Source organism: Carlito syrichta, unplaced genomic scaffold (genome assembly GCF_000164805.1).
Source record: "Carlito syrichta isolate Samal-C Ts95f unplaced genomic scaffold, Tarsius_syrichta-2.0.1 Scaffold316419, whole genome shotgun sequence".
NCBI classification, from domain to species: Eukaryota; Metazoa; Chordata; class Mammalia; order Primates; family Tarsiidae; genus Carlito; species Carlito syrichta.
The window spans coordinates 187,462-203,680 of NW_007260515.1; the positions used below are offsets into that span (position 1 = coordinate 187,462).

The following is a 16,219-nucleotide window of genomic DNA, read 5'->3' on the forward strand; positions in this document are numbered from 1 at the left end:
CCTTCTCCCTTCCCCTTTCTTCCCCTCCTAGACCTAGGGGTAGGGAGGGAGATGGAGAGAGCTTTCTGTTGTCTTGTTAGAGGTGGTGCGGATCCACCTGAGGACTTGAAGTTTGGGAGTACGAAGGTGGTGACCCAGGAAGTGGCTGGGTTGGTCACTTCATACTGAACTAGTTTACCATCCTTTTTAGAGCATTGCACAATAAGAAAATAATAACTTTAAATAGAATGCAGCTTTTTTTTAAACAAAGATATATGTCATTCTTAAGTCCAAATGTTAATTGATGTAAAAATGAACTGCCTGGTCACTATTGTTCTGATCCCTGGACAACAGGTTTAATCTGGGGCTACAGTTTCCCAGATGTAGAATGGTAACTGTCTAAAGCTAGAATAGAATTTAGACCTACCTGGCCTATCAGCTGCTATCAGGAATGTCTTTCTGTGTCTCTGAGGAAGCAGGGTTTTGACTGTGAACATCTGAGTGATTCTACTGGCCCACGTAGGAATATCAAAATCATTGGCTAATGGACACGGAACCACATAGAATCTTCAAAGAAGACACCCATCAACGACAAGGGCCGGGTGTCATTGTACAGGACAAACCTGTTAGGAGTTCAAGGTCAGACGATACACATCGGAACCATATACAACAAGTGGAATAGAGAGACCGCAGTTTCTTTTAATGTTTGCTTAGGTTGATAAGGCTTGTCCTGTGTGACCCTGTTTTTGGTGGGTTGAACCGTGTAGGTGTAGCAGTTACTGTTGCTGTGTAACAGACCACCACCCAGAATTCATAGCTTAAAACAACAGCCATGTATTTGCTGATAGTTCTCTGGGTTAGCAGTTTAGGCTGAGTTCAGCTTTGCATATTTCCTGCTGGTTTCACCTGGGATCATTCATGTAGCTTGAAGCATCTGGCTGCCTAGCTGGGGCCGGGTGGTTTAGGGGGCCTCACTCATGTGTTAACCCTGAGCAGGCTATAGGTCAGGGCACCTTGCCTCTCTGCGTGACCTCCCCAGCAGGCTAGCTTAAGCTCAATCATATCATGGCTTCCAGCTACAATCATCAGAAAGGGGTTCATTCCAGGCCACAAATGCTTTTCACGCCTCAGCTTGTGTCTTATTTGCTGATGTTCCTTTGGTCAAATCAATCCACATAAGTCCAGATCCAAGGAATGGAGAAATAAACTGTACCTCTTGATAGGAAGAGTAGCAAATCACATTTCAAATGGGGTGTGCATACAGGGATGGAAGGAATTGTTCTGGCCATTTTTGCAAACAACCCACCAGAGTTGGATAGGGAATTGGGGGGAGAGGATATAGGATATAGAGGATATACTCTAAAGATTTGTTTAGTGTCAACACAGTGTACAGGCTGATTCCAATGCTACGTGATGTACATAGTATGTTTGGTATTCTATATTTCAACACAACAGTAATTGAATGAGATTCAGTGGGGCTCGTACCCTCCACTTTCTCAGTGTTGAGCGTACTCTGAATCATTCGGTTAGCAGATATTTATTGGACATCATCAATAGGCCAGACACTGTTCTGTGTGACAGAGTTGGGGGAAAAGCACACATGGTTCAGTATTATGAGAGACACAAGTAACAAGAGAAATTTGCAACTTATCAGTATGGCTTTTGATTTGGCATTTGAGGCAGCAGAATTTGTTCTCTGTGCAGGAATGCCACGAAGGCAGATTCTTATCAAGAATTTAGCCACTGTGAAATTTAGTTTTAAAGAGCAACTCGGTAATGAGTTTCTCTGTTAACAGCAAATCTATATGTTTTAAAAATTATTACATTCAAGAAATTACCTTAAAAGGGAGAGAAGGGTTCAAGAAGTACTTTTCTACCTAAAGAAGCTTTTAATCGACAGTTATTAAAGGAATAACCAACGGTTATATTTTTATATCTACCAATGCAACTAATTCTAATGTACTAGTTAGAAGCTTGTTCACACAGATATTCCATCTCAAGCATCTCTCATTTACCTGCCCAGGTGGGTTGCAGTATGAAAACAACCAGGAAACCTCCTTGAGAAAGTCTTGTCATCTTTTGCAGACCAAATTAACTGGATCCTAGTGATAGAATGTTGGAAATAAATGCAAAAAAATTGCACAGGAACTGGGAGTTCTTTTTTATAGCAGGAATCTTGACCACTCTTGCCAGAATTGTGTTCTTATAGGCTGAAAATATATGTAAAAATGACTTGTTCACTTTTCCAGGTTGGGTGACTCTAAAAAAAAAAAGAGAAAAAAATCCACTTTTCCTTTGTTTTCTATTTTGTTTAATTTTCTAAAAAGATCTGGCAGTCTCCTTGAATCCCAGTGATGGCAACACTGGAAAAACTTATTGCTCTAAAAATGCTGTCTTTTGTGGGTTGTCGTTGGAAACCTGGGGACATTGGAAGTGGCTTACCCCTTGTTTCTGTCTTTCCTTTGTGAACCTTTATCTTTAAAAATTTTGTATCACATAGTTTTTTGGGTATCTTCCTCCCACCCCTACCTTCTTTCTTTATACTGTGAAAACTGAAAGGCAAACTAGAGCTGCCAAAATGAGTTATAGGTAAGTGACGTTTGCTGGTGGTGTTGCTCTGGGCATTGTGCAAAATGGCACTTCTGGTGCTGTTGGGAATTTAGAGTAGGCATGAAAAGCAAGAGAACGACAGTGCTCTGGCTTGGTGTTCAGTGAGAGGAGGTTAGCATCTGCTGACATATAGCACTGATCCTGCAGAAGGTACATTTAAATTTGACATTAAATGTAAATTTGACATTAAATGCAAATGTTGGCATTAAGTGTACTTTCTTCCAGAAAGTACATTAAAATTCACCTCTTAAATTCTGATGTTATGGCTGGGCACAGTGGCTCAAACCTGTAATCCTAGAACTTTGGGAGGCTGAGTGAGAGGGTTGCCAGAGCCCACGGGTTCAAGAACAGCCTGAGTAACTTGGTGAGTCCTCATCTCTACAAAAGATTAGCCGGACGGTAGTGCGTGCCTGTAATTCCAACTTCTTGGAAGGTTGAAGTGGAAGGATTGCCTGAGCCCAACAGGTTGATGCTGGAGTGACCGTGAGCATACCATTGTACTCCAGCCTGGGCGATGGAATGAGACTCCAACCAAAAAAAATAAAAATCTGTTGTTATAGTATCTTGGATAGGATAGGAAATTATGTTGTTTGAGCGCCAGAGGGATGACTAGCTCCAATGTTGAGTTGTGTGTGATCTGAGCCCATTTTAGAGATGAGCAGACTTGGGGAAGGGTGGCACTCAAGTGCAGGCTTGTTGGGTGTGGGTGGGTGTGGGGAGGGGGAAGGGATGCTTTGGGTTCCGTTAAGAGTGGATTGAGATAGGAGAAAAGGAAACCACAGCTCCAGGCGGAATCAGGGAGAGCATGGCTTTTGTTTACAATTGACAGTCATTGGTGATGAAAGTTCTGGAATGTATGACAGGGCTTTGCAGAGATCTTCTCCAGAACCATACATTAATCTGGAGATTTGTGTTGAAAGGTATGCGCTTTCTGTTTATCAGCACAAAATTTTTAACAGTGTTTTGAATAAACATTGTTGACCATCTGTTGTTGGAGATGCAAAGCATTCTTGAAAATTATGACATGAGTGATGAAACAGAACTAGTGTTGATTTTCTTTTAGGTAATTAATTAATTAATGGAGACATAGTCTCCCTCTGTCACCTGGAGATGAGGTACAGTGGCGTGACCATAGATCACTGTAGCCTTGAACTCCTGGACTCAAGCAATCCTCCCACCTCAGCCTACCGAGTAGCTGGGACTACAGGCATGTACAACTACACCCAGCTATTTAAAAATTTTTTTTGAAATAAAGACGGGCGCCTCGCTGTGTTGCGCAGTCTGATCTTGAACCCCTGGCCTAAAGTGATCTTCCTGCCTCATTCTCCCAAAGTTGTGAGATTACAGGGTTGAGCTACCCACGCCTGGCTGAGTGTTGATTTTAAAAGGTTGAAACTATATGACACTGAAGCTTAAGATGTTAAAATACACATAGCCGTGTACACATGGACATATTTTGTTCTTTCTTTTACAGACTTACATTGGAAGTGTGGTTATATCTGTTAACCCATACCGGTCCTTGCCCATTTACTCGCCAGAGAAAGTGGAAGATTACAGAAATAGAAATTTTTATGAACTGAGCCCTCACATGTAAGTATGGTACTAAAGCATTATGCTTCTTTTTTAATCTAGAGATGTGTAGTTGACAGATGTGTGCAGCTGTTTCTTTGAGTCTCAGGAAAATGTTTTTGTCAATTAAAAAAAAATCAGATAAAAGAATGTAGAAGTTAGTTGTCAGGCCTTATTTTACATAAAAACAAAAGACAGAATACCTCATTTGGCATTGGACTCTAAGTTCTGAACTATTTGGGTTCAGTATGTAAAATATTTTCTGTTTGAAATCCTGTGTGAGTAGCAGCTGCTGCTAATTATTTTCGCAAATAAAACAGGAATGTACATTGTTTATTTTTACAGAAAGCCCAAGCAGTGATTTCATAGTCTTGTTAGGCTGAGAAAAATCCCAAGTGTTGGGGTGTGTGGCGGTGTTTGGTAAAGGACTAAACAGTACCTCCAGTTCAGTTTTTGTAGACATCATTCACCTGATATGTGTGACAGGCCAGTGAGTTCACCTTCCCTTCACTTGTTTGATTTTCCTGAGGAAGGTCATTTGCAAATCATTCTTTCACAGGTTTCGTATACTTCCTTTGTCCGCTCTTTCAGAGTTCTTTGTGATATGATGAAGAGATACAAAAATGATTCTGTCATTTTATACATTAGAATTTTGTTTTCTTGTCTGAATGACTGGACAATAATAACACTGGGAATGTTTTCTTAGCTTTGGTTGATCAGTGGCCGAAGTGGGTTATCACATGCTAGAACTATTGATTCCTCGAGTAAAAAGTCTGAAAAAGAAAAAAAAGTTGGGAGGGTACTGCCCAGGAATTAGTGTAAACAACACCTCGAAGTTTTCATTTCTCAAGTTATGTTACATTTTCTGATGCCTAAGAGGAATCTGTTCACTGTTTACATTATCCTCAAGTTCACTGTTGAGTCTAGAGAGAAGGAAAGAGAAAGATGCTGAGTTTCTTCAAGTCCTGTAGAGTTGAGAGTCCCAGACGTCTCCACTGGCTACTTAGGCAGGAATGTTTTCTGATCCCCCTCCGCCATGGACCTGAATGTGTGTTACCAAAATTCATGTTGTCAGCCGCTTCTAGTGACCCATGGTGTTTTGCAGAGGGCACTGATGAAGGCCACATAATGCTTTTTATATGATAAACTGCTGAATGCATATTGAGAATCTTTGGGAACTAAGACTGAACTATGGAGGGGACTGTCAAATGCAAAAAAAGTACCTTGGAAAGTCTCAAGCGATTGACAAGGCAGCGTTATCTGTCGTTATTTCCATTATTATTACTGAGCAATAGCATGGGCCTCTTTCTCTGAAGACAGAGGATGTGCTGAAAACAACTCCAAATCGTCAGGAAATGTATATTGCATTGTAAATATCGTATGGGGAAATGTTTGGAAAATGTCTTATCTGTAGAAAGGATTAATTGGTCGTTGGAATACTGGTGGAGGGGGGATGACTTTTGAAAAACGGTTAAGTTGCCAACTTGCAGTCACTTCTGGAGTTCAGACATTTTCAGAGACTTTAGCAAAAGCATTCGTTCTCAAGATGGGACAATTTTCCCCACTCCCCAGGGACATTTAACAACTTTGGAGACATTTTTGGTTGTCACAGCTGGGTGCAGGAGGGTTCTCCGAGTGGGTGGTGCAGGGGTGCTGCTTCATGGTAGCCCCCGCAGTGAAGAGTCACCTGCAGACAGCGTCAGCCGTGCCCCCTTGAGAGACTGGAACCAAAGTCAAAGAACTGGAGAAAGTCCTGGTTGTGCCTGGCAGAAAAGGATTTTCTCTGTGTGACTAAAGCTCAGCTTTATTAATTTTTGATAGAAATTAAAATCTACTCAATAAGGAAATCTGTATGCCACTGTCCTGGTGTTTATTTTTGTTTCTCTTGATAATGCAGCACAAAGTGGCACATTTGGGCCACTTGGAACTAAAGACAATTTATTATTTAGATTTGTGCAAATAGTTATTAAAAGTGAAACACTACATATTTTACCAATCAGGCAGTTTCTCATTATTCAGTTTTCTTCTAGAAGTAATTTTGCAAGTGACTTTGTTTCATTTTACCTCAAGAAAAGTAAAGTCTGGAATTTGTTTCATTAAGTTATTCCTATAATTAAGCCCTTGCAAAGAAATCCTTGTATTTGATACCTGAAGATTTATTTTAAATTGTAGACCTTAAAGCCCTGCTTCTCCAAGTGTGGTGCTTGACCATCTGTGTCAGAATTTCCCAGGGGCTTATGAAAAATCTGGTTTCTTGGTTCTTACATCTGACAAGCTAGGAATCCAACATTTTTCACAAGCCTTTTGGGTGATTCTTAGGCACATATAAGTTTGGGAACGTGTTATCTTAGATCTGTATTTACAGATGTTTTCCTTTCCTTTCTTAACTGCTCACTATAAATCGTGATTTTAAAAAATAATAATAGTAGTAATAATAATCATAGCTGTATTTACTGGGTGCTTTCTATGTATACTTTACTCATATTGGATCTCATTTCATTCTCAGAATAATCCCATGAGGTAGGCATAGTTGCAGACGGGGGGAATTGTCACAGAAAGGTCAAGAAACTTATCTGAAGCCAAACAGCTGCTGGAAGCGGAGCTGGGGTATGAATACAGCCACCTGCGCCCCTCTCAGAGGGACGTGGGTTCACCACGTTCCCGGCGGACCCTCTTCCTAGGCCACTTTCATCCCACATCCCAGGCCCGCTAGATAAGCTTTACTGTGCCTCAGTTTACCACCAGCAACTGTCCCGTATGCCGTTTTTCCATTTGCAGCTGCAATGCCCGCTCTGAGGATGTTTAAATACACAATGTATGGACAGAAAATGTTTAGATGTCTATTCTAGAACACAGACGTTCATGCTGCAGAATGTCATACTCATCCTTGCCTCCGAAAGACTCCTGTAGGAGCCAACATGGCCCTGCCACTCTTGCTCATCCCTTCACTCCCACGGAGGACCACCACCCCCAGCCATAACAGACTGAATGGAGTGCAGGGTCCAGTTTTATCCAGTGCAGCTGACGTTGCCCAATTCCTGCCACAGCCTCCCCTTCCACATCCTGCTTTGTTCTCCTTCAGGCCTCGCCTGCATCCCACGCCCTCCCACCATCGTGCCTTCTGCCTCGAATGCTTTTCCCTCCCTCTCCCTCCAAGCAACTCCTGTTCTTTCATCAGCTCTCAGGTGGCCCAAGACCTCCTCAGGGAAGAACCTGCCCCGCCCACTGCCTGCTGAGGCCAGGTCTCTCGCTCTTGACATAGTTATAGTTTAACATTTGTTTAAGGGATTGTTGGATACTGGGTAATTTATAAAGGAAAGAGGTCTGTTTCAGCTCATGGTTCTCATGGCTCCAGAATCTGCTTCAGGTGAGGCCTTACCATGGTAGAAGGGGCAGGGAAGCAGGCATGTTGCATGGCCAGAGAGGAGGCAAGAGAGAGACAGAGGTGCCAGGTTCTGCTAAAGAGCCAACTCTTGCTTGTACTGATAGAGAAATCACTCACCCTGAGAACAGCAACACACTCTTCCTGAGGAATCTGCTCCCAGGACCACGCACCTCCCACCAGTACCCTCCTCCAACACTGGGATCCCATTTCAACATATGATTTAGAGAGCACAGCCTGCCAGACCCTATCAGTTAGGGTGAAGTGAAAGTATATGGAGCAGGACTTGGGTTTGAGTCCCAGTTCTTCCATTTACAAGCTATGTAATCCTGAGCAAATTTCTTGAAAGAAACTTCAGCTCAGGGAAATTAAGTAATTTGCTCTGCTCATTGGAAAAATATTTATTAGCTCACAGGAATTTTCTGAGGTATAAATATGTAGTTGGCATTTAGATAATGTAGTCACCTGATAAAGTGCTTAGTGTGGAATCTACCTTCCTCCACTGAGGAAGCACTTCCTCCAACAGGAGCTCTGCTGCTGTTAGCAGTGATCATTACACTAATTGCCGGATTAATATGGTTTGGGGCACTTTAGGACCATTCTCTTAGGGCCTCTCTCACTGCTTTGTCGGTGGTGGAATGTTTCCTACTTCCTTTAATGCATTTTCTTGCATGATTCTTTGTGAATGTCCATCTTTGATAGTACCTTGAATCAGGGTCGGTGCTTATGGGTTTTCCTAATTAAAAAGTAAAATCTCAGCCTTGGCTGAGTGTGGTGGCTCACGCCTGTAATCCCAGCACTTTGGGAGGCCAAGGCGGGAGGATCGCTTGAGCCCAAGAGTTCAAGACCAGCGTGGGCAACATACCAAGACCTCATCTCTACAAAAAAATAAAAAGAATTAGCCAGGCATTGTGTACACTTGTAGTCCCGGCCACACAGTAGGCTGAGGTGGGAGGATTGCCTGAGCTGAGGAGGTCAAGGCTGCAGTGAGCCATGATCCTGCCACCATACTCTAGCCTAGGCAACGGAGTGAGACGCCAACTAAAAAAGCCTAAAAACAAAAACTCAGCCTGGCATTCTCAAATAGGAAGTTTGTGATAGAAGTGAGGTGACTTTAACATTTGAGGCATCCTAACTGTAAATATTTCAGGAATTGGGTTCCAATTTGAATGGAAGACAACTCAAAGCAGCTGCTCAGACTATAGACTTTGAAAACTTTGTCAATTTTCCCACATTACATTTGGAAATTTGAAAAAAAATTTTTTTCCCTTAGAGACAGAGTCTCACTATTTTGCCCAGGTTGGTCTCGAACTCCTGGGGACAGTTGATCCTCCTACCTCCTAAGTAGCTGGCATTGTAGGTGTGTGTCACCATGCCCAGTGTATATTTGGAATTTAATTTGAGCTATGATCTTTTTTTTTTTAAAGTTAGAGTCTCACTCTGTCACCCAGACTGGAGTGCAGTGGCACGCTCACGGCCCCCACATCCTCGACCTGATGGGCTCAGGTGATCCTTCTGCCTCAGCCTTCCAAGTAGCTGGAACTACAGGAATGCACCACACCTGGCTAATTTTTTTGATTTATTGTAGAGACGAGGTCTCACCAAGTTGCTCAGGCTGTTCTCAAACCCATGGGCTCAGGCAGTCCTCTCACCTCTGCCTTCCATGTGTTCTTTGTTAGTATGCAAAAGCGTCTAGCTATTTTCCTTGTAATGCATATGTTTTTGAAGGTGTCTGGAATTTATCTTTCTTTCAATTTCAGATAATTAAAAAATTTATATTCCGTGTAAGCACATGACTTTCAGATGGCAGAGATGTACAAATAAGTAAAATAGAAACAGATTGGTTTCTTAACTCTGTTCCTTTCAAACATAGTTTTCTGTTATCATTTGTGGGACTTTGAGTCCCCAGTCACCAGCTTCCTTGGCTGGACTCTTCTCTCCAGCCCCTTTCCTCTTCAGAGGTCCTGTCCCCTGTGTATTAAGCTGCACCTTTGAGTGTGACATCATTGGGTGGCATCCCCAGGAAAACGTGGCTCCATGGGGGAGTGGCAAAGTCTGAACCACCGTTTGTCTTTCTGGTGGTGTAAGGAGGTCTTTTCAGCATGATTTTTAAGTTTCTTAAAAACAAGGACTTTGGAAAATGTATTTCAGGGAGGACTTAGTACCTTTCAGACAACTCAGTAACTGGGTTCTTTGAGGATGGCCTCAGATTGCTGAACCTTATGTAGTAGACAGGAGAGAAGGAGAAGGGAGAGACGAGGTAAACAACTGAACTGCAGGCTGAGCATCCCTCAGCCGGAAATCCAAAATCCAAAATGCTCCAAAATCAAAAACCTTTTGAGAGTGGACGTGGTGTCACAGGTGGAAAATTCCATACTTGACCTCAAAACACAGTCACATCGTGGGCCCACGACGTGAGGTTTCTTCAGCGACCTCTAGGGAAAGATTCAGTTACCTACAGGCTGTATGTATGAAACATAAAGGTGTGTATGAAACATAAAGGAGTTTCATGGGTAGATCTGGGTCCCATTCTCGAGATCGTTTTGTGTATGCAGATATTTTCAGATACAAAAATAACCGAAATCCAAAACCCTTGAGGTACCCACACTTTTCGGCTTAGGGGTGCTCAGCCCACACTTGACCTTGACCCTGTGTCCCTGTCCCTCGTCTGCAGGTCTTCCTTCGAGTGATGCCTCTCTGGCTTGCAACAGTCGATGCAGGCCATCATCAACGGGGGGATCTTCCTAAAGTCAGACTCTGTTATTACCCGTCCCAGAAGCCTTCATGGCTCCCTCCCGCTCCCTGTTTCTTGGCAGGGGTTCGCGGCCCTCTGCGGTCCAGGTTTAGCCCTCCCCCAGCCCCACGCCCACTGCTGTCCTCCACAGATCCTCCTCTGGTGTCCCAGCTGGTCGTGGCCCTTCCTTTCCACATCTCTGCTGTGGCCTGTCTCCACCGTGGGAATCCTGCCTGTCCCCATGGTCTCTCTGAAAGGCGTGGTCAGCCCAGCCCAACCCGTGGAGGCCTCCCCTGCTTCTGAGTTGTCTCACATGGTCTTTCCTGCCAACCCCTCCTACAGTGGTGGGGGGTATTTTGATGTCATTCTCTTGAATGAGCTAGAAGCTTCTTTAGATCAGAAACTTTATCCTGCACGTGTCTATGGCTCTCTCAGTGCTTTTCTCTTCAGAGCACAATAGCTGTAGAACAAAAGAGGCTTTAAATACTGTTTCACTACATTTGACATGTGTTATCTCCTGTCTGACAGTTCAATGAAATCAAAATGTACTTGGTAGGATGTTTGAGGAGTTTATTCAAAATGTCATGCATTATAGTGAGTTTTTTTCATTTTTATAAAAAAATCTAAAATGTTATTTTGGAGTGTTCTTCAGCCCTAAGTGTTTGTTCTGTTTCAGTTTGTTCCTGTTGTCCCATGTGCCTGTTGCAGTGAACCTACCCCCATAAGGAAGAGTGTTATGGTTCCTGGGAACAGCCCCTCTGCTGGGCCCAGCCCAGGAGCAAGCTGACATGTGTCCTTCTCACATTAGGGCAAAGTCTGGTGACCATATTGCATTAGGCATGACAATTGGAAGCAAGCAGTCTTCCCATGTTAGTAAATGAAAAACCCAGCAACACCTTTTTAAAACGTAGCAAAATGGCTTACAGCTTTCAACAGTTTCCAGTTTCCCTCACCTAAAAATGGGCATGTAATTAGTGGAGGATTTGGGGTGGGGTTCGTGTCGGTTGTCCAGACGTGAGCCCTCTTCTCTGTGGAGCCTTTGGCCCCAGATTTTGTGCCAGACTGACTTTTCAGGACCACGGGCCATCGCCCATGAATGATGCCGCTGGAAGGCTTGTGTGTTTTGAGCCCTGGCTAATCCTGTTAACCATTTTACTCCATTCAGGGTGAACCGGACGGATGTTATGCAGGACATCTCTGGCTGTGTCTCAGCATGCACCAGTGCTGTGGCTGAGTGTCCCAAGTTTAGGTTCAGGTCTAGGGCAGGAAACTCACACAGTGTCTCTCTCATGGAAGTGGTATTTTTCTCTGTGAGAGAGCTGAAATTCTGTGAATAAAATAATAAAATTGTATTTATTTTGAGAACTCCTGTGACAACTAGATTCTGAATTCTCATAGAGCTCAAGTGTGTGTGTGTTGATGTAACATTGCTGAGCTATTCTGCTGTTTCATTTTACTTCTAAACAGTTGAGACTTTAAATTGGTCCAGTAGAGCCCCCCCAAAACCATTGTAAGCTGGTTATGGTGACACATGCCTGTAACCCCAGCAATTTGGGAGGTTGAGGCGGCAGGGTCCCTTGAGCCAAGTTCGAGACCAGACTGGGCAACATAGCGAGACCTCATCTCTGTTTAAAACAACAAAAAAAGAAAAGTTGTAGAAAAGGGTTTGTTGCTTTCCTGCCTAACACTCTTTCTACATGCTGCTTTAGAAGAGTTATTCATTTACTGAGCAAATACTTTCTGAGAGCTCACCACATGCCAGGCACCCTTTCAGGCACTGGGATATAGCAGTGAGCAAAACAGGTGAATGTCCTGCCTCCATGAGGGAGACAGACTCTGCTGTCAGGATTTGGAGACCACAGTAGTCCACACAGCCAGTGAGGAGGGAAAAGGAAACAAGAGAGGAAGCGAAGCTTTTGAGAGAGAAGAAATGAGTTTTCAGTGAGATTCTTGGGCAACACCGGTGGCACTTGAAGTCAGCAAGCCATAGATCTTGCATCCGCTCAGGTTGCCTGTGTCCTTGAGGAATGTGTGCAGGAGGGATCGGAGATCCCAGGTCTACTCCCAGGTCAGATGCCTTCAGTGAATATTGTTCGTAGAATGACACCATCTTACAAATAGTGAAAGTTACCCGTTTACCCAGGACTCAAAACAAACAAAAGGAAGGCGCCACATTTGCTTTTGGTCTCTGGGGATATTTGTTTGATTCTGGGCAACTGAGAATTTGAAAATGTCTTGCCTTGGAGAGGCGAGATTTGTATTAGCTGAGCCATGTCACACAGTGGTGAAGTCCAGGCCAGTGGTTAACTCAAGAGCTGCCTGAGGCAGTGTCTGTGGCCTTGCAAGCTGCTATAAATGTGCCAGGAACAGAACTTGCTGCCTTTGACAACCAAGCTTGTAACCCCAGTATATGGCTTGATGGGGCCTATTTTCAAAACAGTTTTAGCAAATACACTCCCTACGAGAAAGAGGCCTCTGCTAATTTTTCTTCCAGTTTATGAAGGTTTTAAAAGTCAAGTAGGAGTTGGTTCTATACCAGCCTAATGTTTTTTTAATCATAAAAATCATCGTGAGGTAGGAATACATTTATTAATTGGAAGTGGTTTCTGGTATGTCTGGACAGTCTATTCTCTAGGCCCCCAATTAGAATTTGTATCCTGGCCAGGTGCAGTGGCTCATGCCTGTAATTCCAACACTTTGGGAGGGTTGCTTGAACCCAGGAGTACAAGACTAGCCTAGGCAGACCTCGTCTCTAGAAAAAAAAAAAATAGAAAGAAAAAGAAGAAAACATTAGCTGGTGTGGTAGTACATGCCTGTAGTCCCAGTTTCTTAGGAGGCTGAGGCAGAAGGATCACCTTGAGCCTAGGAGATTGAGGCTGCAGTGAGCCTTGATCATGTCACTGCAGTCCAGCCTGGGCAATAGAGCAAGACCCCACTGAAAGAAAGAAAGAGGGGGAGGAGGAAGGGAGGGAAGAAGGGGGAGAGAGGGAGAGAGGGAGGGAGGGAGAGAGAGAGGGTGAGAGAGGAAGGGGGAGGAGAGAGAGAGAGAAAGAAGGAAAGTTTGATTCCTTCTCACCAAATACACATCTCTGATTGGAAAGTTTATTTTTAAAGGCTATTTGTGAAGCTAAGCCCATGCTCACATTAGCATTAGCATACGTGGTCATTTCAGTGATATAATCTTAAAGGGAAAAATTTGGTTGTCAGCAGAATTGGCTGCTTCCTGTCAGAATGTGACCGACTTTTGACAGGCCCTGAGAAGTTCTACAACATTCTGGAAAAGATCCATTTCATCCAGAGAAGCGGCACTGGGGCCTTAGCCCTGGGAAGGGTTTGGCTAATACTTCACCCCCACCAAGAGACCTGCAGTCAGAACCACCCGGGAGCCTTGGGAGGGTGCTTTTCAAGGGGTGGGGAGGGGTGCTGCCCCAACACATCATTGTTGAAATCAGAATCTTTGCGGGGTCTGCTCTGGGATCATGTGGCACCACCATGGGGTAGGTCTGGCAGGGGAGCTGTGCGGGCGTCTGTCAGAACAGAGGCTGATGAAAACTGGTCCTGATCCGGACCGGGAAGTCAGCAAAGCCGGAATAATAGAATCTGAGTTCAGCAAAGCCAGGATGAGGCCCCACATGGGAAACTGGGGACCATGGTTGGGGACTGGGGCCTCCTAGGGGCAGGCGCTCATGTGGAGGAGACTAGCCCCAGGTTCCAAGCCAGCCTGGCTCGGGCATCCCAGATTCCCAAGGGGAAGTGATTGTCCATCCGTTCAATAAACACGGATCAGGCGTGGTCAGTATGTGCAAGGTGTTGGGGACACAAAGAGGAATCTGTCCTTCAGGAATCGCAACCTGTAGGACACAGACCAGCACATCGATAACTGTGGAAGGAGAGAACGACCATTAGAAAGATGCGCTGTGCCCTGCCTTTCCCTGACAGCCCTGGTCCTTCCATTTATGGCTGCATGATTATCAGTAGTGCCCGTTGCCTCATGGAAGTGTCGTGTGTGATAGTCAGTGGATGTCCCCAGGGAGCGGAGGACTGCCCTGCCTGAGGAGCTAGGAGGTGGGACCAGGAACCTATGAGTGAGAGATGAGTTTGCTGCCTGGAGAAGGAGTCGGTTTCTAGGCCCCGGAACGAGCTTTTCAGTCGGAGATAGCTGTGTAACTCAGTCATTTTGGATACGTTACTTGTGTGCCCACCACGTGCCAGGGACAAGTGCAGATACTGGGGATAAAACAGGCAATAATCTCGACCCTATTGGGCTTATGCTCTAACACAGAGAGAGACTGTACACAGAGAAGTAAAGAAAATGGAGACAATGGTCATTGAGTTTCTCTCTCTCTCTCTCTCTCTCTGAGTTGGAAGTCTCATTCTGTTGCCCAGGCTGGAGTGCAGTGGCACGATCATGGCTCGCCCCAGCCTCAACCACCTGGACTCAGGTGATCCTCCTACCTCAGCCTTCCAAGTAATTGGGACTACAGGTGCATGCCACCACGCCGGGCTAATTTTTAAATTTTTATTTTTGTAGTGATGGGGTCTTGCAGCTGCTCAGGCTGGTTTCAAACTCCTGGTCTCAAGCTATCTCGGCCCCCCAAAGTGCTGGGATTATAGGTATGAGCGACCATGCCTGGCATATATGGTATTTTAGATGGTGACAAGTGCTGGGAAAAGTATTTTAGACGGTGACAAGCAGAAACTGGGGAAGGGGAAAAGGGTTGTGGGTTGAGGGGGCTCACTGTTTTAAAGAGGGCAGCCAGAGGTGCCTTGCTGATGGTGGTGTTTCAGTGCCATCCTCCAGGGTTGCGGGGCTGAGCCATGTGATGTGTGGGAGAGGAACAGCAGGTGCTAGGGCTTAAGGGGAGGCAGAGGCAGAACACCGTGGCCTGTTAGTGATCCAAGTTCCTGTGGCTCCCTCAGGTGGAATGGGTTGCGGTGGAGAAGAGGTGAGAGAGGAGGACCAGAAACTCAGCGCACAAAGTGCTTGTGTGCTGAGGATTTGCACTTTTTTGTTGTTTTTGTTTTTTGTTTTGGAGACATGGTCTCTCTCTGTTGCCCAGGCTGGAGGGCAGTGGTGTGATCATAGCTACTGCAGCCTTGAATTCCTGGGCTCAAATGATGCTTTGCCTCCGCCTCCTGAATAGCTGAGACTATAGGCACATACCACCATGCCTAGCTAATTTTTTAAAAACTTCTTGTAGAGACAGGTGTCTTGCTATGTTGCCCAGACTGGTCTCAAACTTCTTGCCTCAAGTGATCATCCTGCCTCAAGCCTCTCAAAGCCCTGGGATTACAGGTGTGAGTCATGGTGCACAGCCAGGATTTAGACTCCTAAACAGGCAGGAGGAGAGATAAGATCAGCCTTGGGGTTGGTGCCTGGGGGAAGAGGCACTTATAGGGGAAGTTTGGGTTTCGGGAACTGGTAGCCATTTGCAGTCATCTAGGCTAGAAGAATCAAAGAAGTATCATCTGGGAATGGGGGGGGCACGGCACAGGCAAATCCGTGGAATGCCCTGGCTGATTGGAAGAGGGGAAGAAGAAGAAGGAAGAGGGAGAGGACCAGAGGCCAGCCACACACCTGACTGGGATGAGAGCACCTGGTCCAGCGTGCCAGCAGCCCCCGAAGAGTTGCAAGAGCCTGGAGACAACCTCACAGAGCAAGTGTGCACCCAGAGGCGTGTGGGTCCAGTGGCCTTTGGCGGGGTCCTGGAATATGGGGCGCCCCTCCTCGCACCTCTGTGTTCCCCGATTCCCAGTGTGTGGCAGAGGGGCTCGTCTGACTCCAGGGAGGAGTGTGCGCAAGATTGGGCCCCTTCCGTTACTGATGAGTCAGTCACTCTGCATTTGCTGTCTTGCAAAAAAATCAGCTGGGCATGGTAGCGCGCGCCTGTAGTTCCAGCTGCTCGGAAGGCTGAGGCGGAAGGATCGCCGGAGCCCAGCAGGTC

At 45.2% G+C, this 16,219-nt stretch overlaps 1 protein-coding gene across 1 annotated transcript in view; it reads left to right on the forward strand.

Annotated features, from left to right (window-relative positions):
• MYO1B (myosin IB) overlaps positions 1-16,219 on the forward strand; it is a 179,669-nt gene that overhangs the window by 32,711 nt on the left and 130,739 nt on the right. The window contains exon 3 of the mRNA XM_021707169.1: positions 4,064-4,179. Within this exon, the coding sequence (XP_021562844.1) occupies positions 4,064-4,179 (116 nt within the window). The remainder of the gene's footprint in view (positions 1-4,063; positions 4,180-16,219) is intronic.